This window comes from Perca fluviatilis, chromosome 21 (genome assembly GCF_010015445.1).
Source record: "Perca fluviatilis chromosome 21, GENO_Pfluv_1.0, whole genome shotgun sequence".
NCBI classification, from domain to species: Eukaryota; Metazoa; Chordata; class Actinopteri; order Perciformes; family Percidae; genus Perca; species Perca fluviatilis.
The window spans coordinates 5,252,597-5,263,601 of NC_053132.1; the positions used below are offsets into that span (position 1 = coordinate 5,252,597).

An 11,005-nucleotide genomic window follows, 5' to 3' on the forward strand; every position below is an offset into this window, starting at 1 on the left:
CGACAGGATACCGAAAGGATACAGACAGACTGACAGGGAAAAGACAAACGATCTAACAAGAGTCAAAGAGGCTAAATACACGAGGTAATGAGTAAACCAGGAACAGGTGAAACACATCAGGGCGGGGCAGGACAATCAGACAGGCGGGAAAACACAGGAAGTAAAACTAGACAAGACAGAAAACCAGACTTTCAAAATAAAACAGGAACCAGAAATAATCACCAACGAACAGAAATACACAATACAAACAGGAATACACAGCCTTTTCTCGACAGCTTTTTTGTGAGTTTTTTCGACATGCTATACCACGGCTTTTTTGTGCCTGTTTTTCAACATGCTATACCACGGCTTTTTTCGACATACTATACTACGGCTTTTTTCGACATACTATGGCTTTTTTCGACATACTATGGCTTTTTTCGAAATACTATACTATGACTTTTTTGTGCCTGTTTTTCGACATACTATACTATGGCTTTTTGTGACTTTTTTCGACATACTATACTATGACTTTTTACGACATACTATACTATGACTTTTTTCGACATACTATGGCTTTTTTCGAAATACTATACTATGACTTTTTTCGACATACTATACTATGACTTTTTTCGACATACTATACTATGGCTTTTTTCGACATACTATGGCTTTTTTCGAAATACTATACTATGACTTTTTTCGACATGCTATACTATGACTTTTTTGTGCCTGTTTTTCGACATACTATACTATGGCTTTTTGTGACTTTTTTCGACATACTATACTGTGACTTTTTTCGATATACTATACTATGACTTTTGTGGACATACTGTACTATGGCTTTTTTGTGCCTTTTTTCGACATGCTATACTATGACTTTTTTCGACATACTATACTATGACTTTTTTTGTGCCTTTTTTCGACATGCTATACTATGACTTTTTTCGACATACTATACTATGACTTTTTTCGACATACTATACTATGGCTTTTTTCGACATACTATGGCTTTTTTCGAAATACTATACTATGACTTTTTTCGACATGCTATACTATGACTTTTTTGTGCCTGTTTTTCGACATACTATACTATGGCTTTTTGTGACTTTTTTCGACATACTATACTGTGACTTTTTTCGATATACTATACTATGACTTTTGTGGACATACTGTACTATGGCTTTTTTGTGCCTTTTTTCGACATGCTATACTATGACTTTTTTCGACATACTATACTATGACTTTTTTTGTGCCTTTTTTCGACATGCTATTCTATGACTTTTTTCGACATACTATACTATGACTTTTTTCGACATACTATACTATGACTTTTTTGTGACTTTTTTCGACATACTATACTATGGCTTTTTTCGACATACTATACTATGACTTTTTTGTGCCTTTTTTTCGACATACTATACTATGGCTTTTTTCGACATACTATACTATGACTTTTTTTGTGCATTTTTTTCGACATGCTATACTATGACTTTTTTGAGCCTTTTTTCGACATGCTATACTATGGCTTTTTGTGAGTTTTGTCGACATACTATACTATGACTTTTTACGACATACTATACTATGACTTTTTTCGACATACTATACTATGACTTTTTTCGACATACTATGGCTTTTTTCGAAATACTATACTATGACTTTTTTCGACATACTATACTATGACTTTTTAGTCGACATACTATACTATGGCTTTTTGGTAATACTATGGCTTTTTCGAATACTATGACTTTTTTCGACGTAATACTATGACTTTTTGTGTCCTGTTTTTCGATATACTATACTATGGCTTTTTGTGACTTTTTCGACATACTATACTGTGACTTTTTTCGTTATACTATACTATGACTTTTGTGGACATGCTATGTTTTGTGGCTTTTTGTTGCCTTTTCGAGCATGCTATGACTTTTTCGATTATACTATACTATGGCTTTTATCGACATACTATACTATGGCTTTTTGTGACTTTTTTCGACATACTATACTATGGCTTTTTTCGACATACTATACTATGACTTTTTGTGCCTTTTTTTCGACATACTATACTATGGCTTTTTTCGACATATACTATGACTTTTTTTGTGCCTTTTTTTCGACATGCTATACTATGACTTTTTTTGTGCATTTTTTTCGACATGCTATACTGACTTTTTTGAGCCTTTTTTCGACATGCTATACTATGGCGTTTTGTGACTTTTTTTCGACATTCTATACTATGACTTTTTGTGAGTTTTGTCGACATACTATACTATGGCTTTTTGTGAGTTTTTTCGACATGCTATACTATGACTTTTTGTGAGTTTTGTCTACATACTATACTATGGCTTTTTGTGAGTTTTTTCGACATGCTATACTATGGCTTTTTGTGAGTTTTGTCGACATACTATACTATGACTTTTTGTGAGTTTTTTCGGGCATTCTATACTATGACTTTTTTGTGCCTTTTTTTCGACATGCTATACTATGACTTTTTTGTGCCTTTTATCGACATGCTATACTATGACTTTTTTGTGCCTTTTTTCGACATACTATACTATGGCTTTTTTGTGCCTGTTTTTCGACATACTATACTATGGCTTTTTGTGCCTTTTTCGACATACTAATACTTCGCGACTTTTTCGACATCGCTATGGCTTTTTGAAATAATACTTACTATGACTTTTTTCGACATACTAATACTATGACTTTTTCGACATACTATACTATGGCTTTTCGATTATACTATGGCTTTTTCGAAATACTACACTATGACTTTTCGACATGCTATAATATGACTTTTTTTGTGCCTGTTTTTCGACATGCTATACTATGGCTTTTTGTGACTTTTTCGACATACTATACTATGACTTTTTGTGACTTTTTCGACTATACTATGTGGCTTTTTTCGACATACTATACTATGACTTTTTTTGTGCCTTTTTTTAAACATGCTATACTATGACTTTTTTTGTGCATTTTTCGATGCTATCTATGACTTTTGAACCTTTTTTCGACATGCTAGTATGGGGGGTTTTTTTTGTGAGTTTTTCGACATGCTATACAATATGACTTTTGTGAGGTTTATGGGCAGTACTCTCTCTCGCGGCTGCAAAACTCAAAAATACTTTTGATGGTTTTTCGACATGCTATACTATAACTTTTTTTGCCTTTTACGACGAAAATGCTATACTATGACTTTTTGTGTGCTGCTTTTTCGACGTACTATTTGACTTTTTGTGCTTTTTTGGCATGCTATACTATGCCTTTTTATTGCCTTTTTGGGCACATGCTATACTATGACTTTTTGTGCCTTTTCGACATATACTATCACGACTTTTTGTGAGTTTTCGACATACTTATACTATGGCTTTTTGTTTTCGATTATACTATGAGCACTACCGACTACTATTCGCGCACCAATATTGACTTTTGTGGACACGTAATACTATGACGACATTTTATTGCCTTTTTCACATACTATCTTTATGGCATTTTGTTGCCTTTTTAGACATACTATGCACTGTGTATGGCTTTTTTTTTTGTGCCCTTTACGTTATGCTTTATCGACGAAAAGCTTCATATATGACTTTTTTTTTGTGCCTGTTTTCGACGTACTTTCTATGACTTTTTGTGACTTGTTTTCGGGCAATGCTATTCTCGTCGGCTTTTTTGTTGCCTGTTTTTCAACTACATGCTATCCACCGATTTTAGACATATATTACTATGGCTTTTTTGGTGATTGCGGCATCTTATCTTTCATAAACTTTTTTTGTGCGCTTATTTCAACATGCTATTCTTTATGAGCTTTTTACGAAATACTATACTATGGCTTTTTAGTGAGTTTTCGACTACTATAGACTTTTGTTGCTTATTTTTCCGATATTAATATACTATGGCTTTTACCATATACTATGCAGCGCGTGACTACCGACAAACTATGCTATGAAGCTTTTTCCATTACTACTTTTAGACGTATCTATGGCTATTTTTTATTACTCGAGCTATACTATGAGCTTTACCGATATACTATCTGATGTACATTTTATTAGCCTTTGTCGACATACTATGCTATGAGCTTTTGTGCCTGTTTTTCAACATGCTCACTATTACTATGATGTTTTTTTTTTGATGGCTTATGTCGATTTATATACTATTTTTTGACCTTTTTCAGACCCGACGTGCGTTATGCACTATAATATGATTTTTAGTGCCTTTTATCATAATGTTTTTTTAGACAATACTATCACTATGACTTTCATACCTACTTTGTTGCCTTTTTTCAACATACTATGAAGCTTTTTGGTGCCTTTTTTTTTTTTCAACATGCTTTACACTATGGCTTTTTTTTTTTTTTTTTTTTCAACATACCATACTAAGACTTTTTGTGCCTTTTCAACATGCTTCTTCGGCACGTTATACTATACTGCCGCCTTTTGTGCCTTTTCAACATGCTATACTATTTTCGATTACTATGGTTTTTGTGCCTGTCGACGTATACTATACTGTGGTTTTGTTGCCTTTTGAATGACTTTTTGTGGATTCGTTTTCGATAATGTTCTCGTGTTTTGATTGCCGTTAATGATACGATGGCGGGAGACGCCTGATAATCACGAGGATCTTTGATCTGATGATAAGACGGCTTTCGATGACGACAACCGACGACGAGACGAGACGACGACGAGCCGGAGACGGAGACACGACGAGGAGGACCACAGGAACGACAAGGAAAGGAAGGACACAAGGAGACACACGAGACAGGAATGGAGGAGACAAGACAAGGACACACAAGAGAGGAGATGGAGAGGAAAGATGGACAGATGGAGAGATGGAAAGGATGAAAGGAGGGAGGAAGGAGAGAGGAGGAAAGGAGAGGGAGAGAAGGAAGGAGAGAGGGAGATGATGGAAGAGAGAGAGAGGAAGGAGAGGAGGGAGGAAAAGATTTTTTTTGGGCCTTTTTCGATTGCTATACTTACATTTTTGTGCCTTTTTATCGACACATACCATACCATGGCTTTTTTGGGCCTTTTTTCGACATGCTATATTACACATGACTTTTTGTGCCTTTGTTTTCAGTATGTCGGTAATTTTTTTGGCTTTTATGACTTTTTTTCATTACAATTCATACTATACCATGACTTTTTGTGCCTTTTTTTATCGACATAATTATACTATATATTTTTTTCAACATGCTATAATTATGACCTTTTTGTGCCTTTTTTTCAACATAACTATGCTATGGCTTTTTTTTTAACATACTATACTCATATGGCTTTTTGTTGCCTTTTTTTCCACATTAACTATACTATGGCTTTTTTTCGACATACTCATACTATGACTTTTTGTGACTTTTTTCCGGACATGCCTTATACTATGGCTTTTTTGTGCCTTTTTTAGACATACTATACTATGACTTATTTTTTTTCCCTGACATACTATACTATGACTTTTTCTGTGCCTTTTTTTCGACACATGCTATTACTATGGCTTTACTTTTAGATACTATACTTGACTTTTTATTTGTGCCTTTTTTCAACATGCCATACTATGAAACTTTTTTTGGCTTTTTGCTTCAACATGCTGATACTATGGCTTTTTTGTGCCTTTTTTTTCCACATACTATAATTATGGTTTTGGGCTTTTAACATGTGCTATACTTATGGCTTTTTTACGCATACTATACTATGGCTTTTTTGGGCCTTTTTTCGACATACTATACTATGACTTTTTTTGTGCCTGTTTTTCGACATACTATACTATGGCTTTTATGACTTTTTTTCGACATACTATACTATGACTTTTTTTGTGCCTTTTTTTCGACATACTATACTATGGCTTTTTATGACTTTTTTTCGACATACTATACTATGACTTTTTTGTGCCTTTTTTTCCACATACTATACTATGGCTTTTTTTGGGCCTTTTTTCGATATTGCTATACTATGGCTTTTTTTGTGCCTTTTATCGACATACTATACTATGGCTTTTTTTGGGCCTTTTTTCGACATGCTATATTATGACTTTTTTTCGACATACTATACTATGACATTTTTTGTGAGTTCTTTTAACATACTATACTATGGCTTTTGTCGACATACTATACTATGACATTTTTTGTGCCTTTTTTTCGACACGCTATACTATGGCTTTTGTCGACATACTATACTATGACATTTTTTGTGCCTTTTTTTCGACATGCTATACTATGGCTTTTTTTCGGCCTTTTTTCGACATGCTATATTATGACTTTTTTCGACATACTATACTATGGCTTTTTGTGAGTTTTTTCGACATGCTATACTATGGCTTTTTTGTGCCTTTTATCGACATACTATACGATGGCTTTTTTTGGGCCTTTTTTCGGCATGCTATATTATGACTTTTTTCGACATGCTATACTATGGCTTTTGTCGACATACTATACTATGGCATTTTTTGTGCCTTTTTTTCGGCCTTTTTTCGACATGCTATATTATGACTTTTTTCGACATACTATACTAAGACCTTTTTGTTCTTTTTTTCGACATATTATACTATGGCTTTTTTTGTGCCTTTTTTTGTGCCTTTTTTGTGCCTTTTATGGCTTTTTTGTGCCTTTTTATGACATACTATACTATGGCTTTTTTGTGCCTTTTTATGACATGCTATACTATGACTTTTTTCAACACACTATACTATAACCTTTTTGTGACTTTTTTCGACTATACTATAATTATTTTATCGACATAATATACCATGATTCTTTTTTTTCTCTTTTTGTCATACTATAACTTTTTTCAAGATACTATACTATAACCTTTTTATGACTTTATTTCGACATACTATGATAGGACTTTTTTCGACATACTGCACTACAACTTTATTCAACCTATGTTTTAATGAAAAAATGAATAATAGGCAAATTAAATTTGAACAAATACATACACAGAAAGTACATACACAGGATTGTAAACAGTAATACAGTAGTGCAGTGCCTCTTTCCTGACTCTGGACGAGTAGAAGTCCTGGATGGAGGGCAGGTTGGCACCAATGTTTTCCTCTGCAGTCCTGACAGTCTGTTGCCCTCTGTTCCTGTTTGGTGTCTGATCCAAAAAGTGACATTCAGAAAACCGTCTGGATGATTACACACAAACTCCCGACTATACTCCATGCTCCCCATCCTTGTCTTTGTTTAACCTTTTACCATACAACACTCCACTCTCTATTCTTTCATCCATGAATACACACTCAGTACTGATTAACTGACTGCCACAACTCATGTTTTGACATTTGTTATTGTGCGTTTCAAATAAATGAATGTTTTTTTCTTCCATTTACTCCTTGTGTAGTTTTTTGAGCTGTCCATGACACAAAAAATCATTCCAGAAAGTCTTAAAACGTCATAGGCTAATATGTCGAAAAAAGTTATGGTATAGTTTTGTTGAAAAAGTAAAAAAAGTATAGTATATAGTATTCCAAAAAAAATTCATAAAAAAGACATGGTATGGTATGTCACAAAAATCGTAGTATAGTATTTTCAAAAAAAGTCACAGTACAGTATCATTAAAGGTTAAAAGGAATTGTTCAGTATTTCTTAAAAAAATAAGTTCTACTATGTCGGAAAAACATGACTTTTTTTCAGAACAAAAATATTAAAAAAAAAGTCATTGGATAGTAAGATTTATTACAGAATCAAAATCAGCTTTAATGGCCAAGTAAGTGTGAACTATTTTTTTTTGTCGCTCATACACAGAACGTGCAACACCAAAATAGACACACAGCTTAAAACAAGGACCGCAAAGCTGAACAAGGTAAACATTTGACTATGTACAGATATAAGTTTGTATTAAAAAAGTGCATATATACAAAAACTCATGCATCCACATACATAAGATACAGCTCTCCGAGTATTGTAAACAGTAAAACAGTAGTGCAGTGCCTGTTTCCTGACTCTGGACGAGTAGAAGTCCTGGATGGAGGGCAGGTTGGCACGATTGTTTTCCTCTGCAGTCTTAACTGTCTGTCGCCCTCTGTTCCTGTTTGGTGTCCGATCCAAACAGTGATGACTTGCAGTAAACAGAAAGTCATAGTAAAGTATGTCATAAGACATAATATAATATGTTGAAAAAAGAAAAAAATATCACTGTATAGTATGACAAAAAAGTCATATACTGTACATAGAAAAAAGTCATAGTATAGTATGTCGAAATAGTTATAAAAAGTCATAGTATAGCATGATGAAAAAAGTAAAAAGAATATTTCAAAAAGTCATAACAAAAAGTCCTGTTCATAAAGGCTATGAAGAGATGAATTTCTGACTAAATTCCAATGTAACAAAATGAAAGTTTATCTGAGGATAATATGAGACTTTAGTAGTCTGAGTTAGAGAAATCAGGTGATTATCGTTGAATTTTAAATTGATAAGACTACCTTTTCAGATACCCATCTTAGTGTTCTAACTCTGAAGTATTCTGTACATTTATGTATTGGCATGCGAGTGTTGTTTTAAGACAGACTCAAAAAACGTGTTCTTTAATACACTGAGGAGACTTTAAGCCTGGTGTATTTTTCAGTGTTTGCTCAGAGAAACCAAAAGTTTTTCCACTTCTGCTCTCATCTCCTCCAGTTCCTCTGTGATTTTCTGGCCTTGCCTCGCTGCGTCTTCAACACTGGAAACGAACTGTGGCAGATCTGTTGTCCTCTGAGAGTCACTGATAGTTTTTACCATTGTGATCACAGACTTCAAAGTCTTTGCAGTTTGTGCAGCTACACTGTGCACAACAACATCGGAGGCCATTTTGTTGCTAACGGTTTTCATTGTTTTCAGCTTGTTTACCAGCGGTTTGATACTTTCACTGAAATCTCTGCTTTTCTGCATCACATTCTCCTTCTTTGACTTTGTTTTCTGTTCTTTTGAATCTTTGCAATGATTCATGATATTGCCAACTACAAAAATGGAAAACCTAGTAGCGAACAATGTACCAAAGGCACAACCAAAAGCACCGCCTGCTGCACCAATGGTCCTACCAAAAATACCACCGATTGCACCACCAGTTGCACCGCCGATGGTGAACGATGCTACATCCCTCAGTACACCAGGAACTGGACTACCAGTTACTTTAGCTGCAGCGCAGACTGCACCACCCACACCACCGCAGAACACTCCACCAACTACACCGCCAAACACACTGCCGATAAAGCCCACAGTTGCCCAGACTGCATTAATATGGCCACAAAACCTGGGGCTAGTTGCAGCATTAACTGCCCCCAAAGCCCCCAAAACTCCAGCAGTAACACCACCACAAACTGCACCACTAACTCCTCCCAACAGACTTAGCAGACTTTGGAACGACTCATTCTTGATAATATCCTCTTGCATGTCATGAAGTTGTGCAACCGCCAGTGTGAAGCTCTCTGAAGTTCTCTGAAGACAATCTCTACCTTGACTGTAGATGCGTAAAAAAGATGTCAAACTTGTTATGAGTTCATCTTTTATGTCAGTTGAAGCGGTAAATACTCCGTAGGCAACAGAGGCACCTTCAACATCACATAGATTTTCCATTTTTGGTTTTTTTTTTCTTTCACGATAATCCACCTGATAACTAAGGTGTTTTCTACAACTGAAAGTTGTGTTTTTCACTTGTCAGATGTAGTTTAAGATACAAAATCAATGGTTAATTCCCAGAAATAAAACCAGGAGTTCTTGTCGTTGAAGAGGTAGAAGTATTTGCCTGAGAAGGAAAAACAGATTACAATTTAAAATCTTGTATTTATGTAGAAATATTAGTTGCAAATAAATACATTTAAAAAATGCAACATTTGACAGTAATAGTAGCACTGTATTTCGACATTGAAACTAACAGCTCCAGATGTATGGAAGCTGAAGAGAGCCACTGAAATATTTGAATGTATTAATTGAATTTGTATTTAACAAATGCATTAACAAACTTGAACCTGCAATAACCAATTATTTCTGGCCACTTGCCGAACAAGATGTAAAGACAAGATAAATATATCATCACCTTTTAAGTTTATATGGCAAACGTTTTGGCAAACATTTGCTTATTTAAACATAAAATAAAAAATAAAGTTTCATTTGAAATGTTTTATTTAACAAGCCATCTCATAATTAATCTGTTAATAATTAATATTTTACAATTTTCATTTTCATAATCGCTTTAATTTAAATGTGTGACAAGTAAACATTTAAAACTCCAATAAAGTTCTATTCACAGAGCAGTTGTTACATGTTAAATGTATTAAAATATATAAATAACCAATTCACATAAATTGAATAAAGCAAAAAAATCAATAATTTATAATTTTTTAGACAAAATAAGGGAAAAAATACTAGTGTATAAAAAGATATTTATATATCATTATATTAGTTTTTTTTTAAACCATCAATTTATCCATTTTTATTCAATACTTTAAAATCTCTATTTATTTTCCGGTGGCACACTTAAGACTCCATACAACTGTCATAGCAGGAACAGATGCAAAATAGGTTTTACTGTTTTCACAGTTGTGTGGCTCTTGCCAGTTTGGTTATTAAACTGAACTGACTGCGGCAAGAGTTTCTTCCTCATCTGCTACTTCCTTCTGTCTGAAGGAATGTCGACTCTCAACATGCTGCAGCAGTACGTTCTGTTCATTTATCTAAGTATATTTTTCAGCAGTTGTTCTGGCATTCTGCCACATCTTTGCTATCTTATTATTTTAATCTTATTTATTATTTCTAGTATATTTCTTGTACCTTTGGTTTGTGTGTGAGTGAGTATGTGTGTATGTACAGAAAAACAAATATATATATATATATATATATATATACACACAATATATATATACAAAGTAACTGTTGCATAAGAAAAAAGGCTGAATGGTTGAGTGCAAAATTTGCAAAGAATCTACAGCAGATTCAGATCAGTTTGATTTGTACTTACAGTCTGTCCTCTGTTTCCAACTTCTGTTTCCAGACGCAGGTAAAGTCACATCTGTACAGTCAGATTTTGTTCAAAGGACAAAATGGAAGCAGGAGGTGTTGGGAGTGACA

General features: G+C 34.1%; 1 protein-coding gene across 1 annotated transcript; it reads right to left on the minus strand.

Annotated features, from left to right (window-relative positions):
- Nucleotides 1-8,238: 8,238 nt before the first annotated feature.
- LOC120551475 lies at nucleotides 8,239-11,005 on the minus strand. Its single transcript, XM_039788940.1, has 2 exons — nucleotides 10,896-11,005; nucleotides 8,239-9,683 (listed from the first exon to the last, which is right to left on the minus strand). Exon 2 carries the CDS (start codon nucleotides 9,512-9,514, stop codon nucleotides 8,522-8,524), a length of 993 nt encoding a protein of 330 aa, XP_039644874.1. The 5' UTR covers nucleotides 9,515-9,683; nucleotides 10,896-11,005; the 3' UTR covers nucleotides 8,239-8,521.

Bases quoted from the DNA above. Each gene is read 5' to 3' on its own strand.
- LOC120551475 (XM_039788940.1), bottom strand. From the start codon at position 9,514: ATGGAAAATCTATGTGATGTTGAAGGTGCCTCTGTTGCCTACGGAGTA.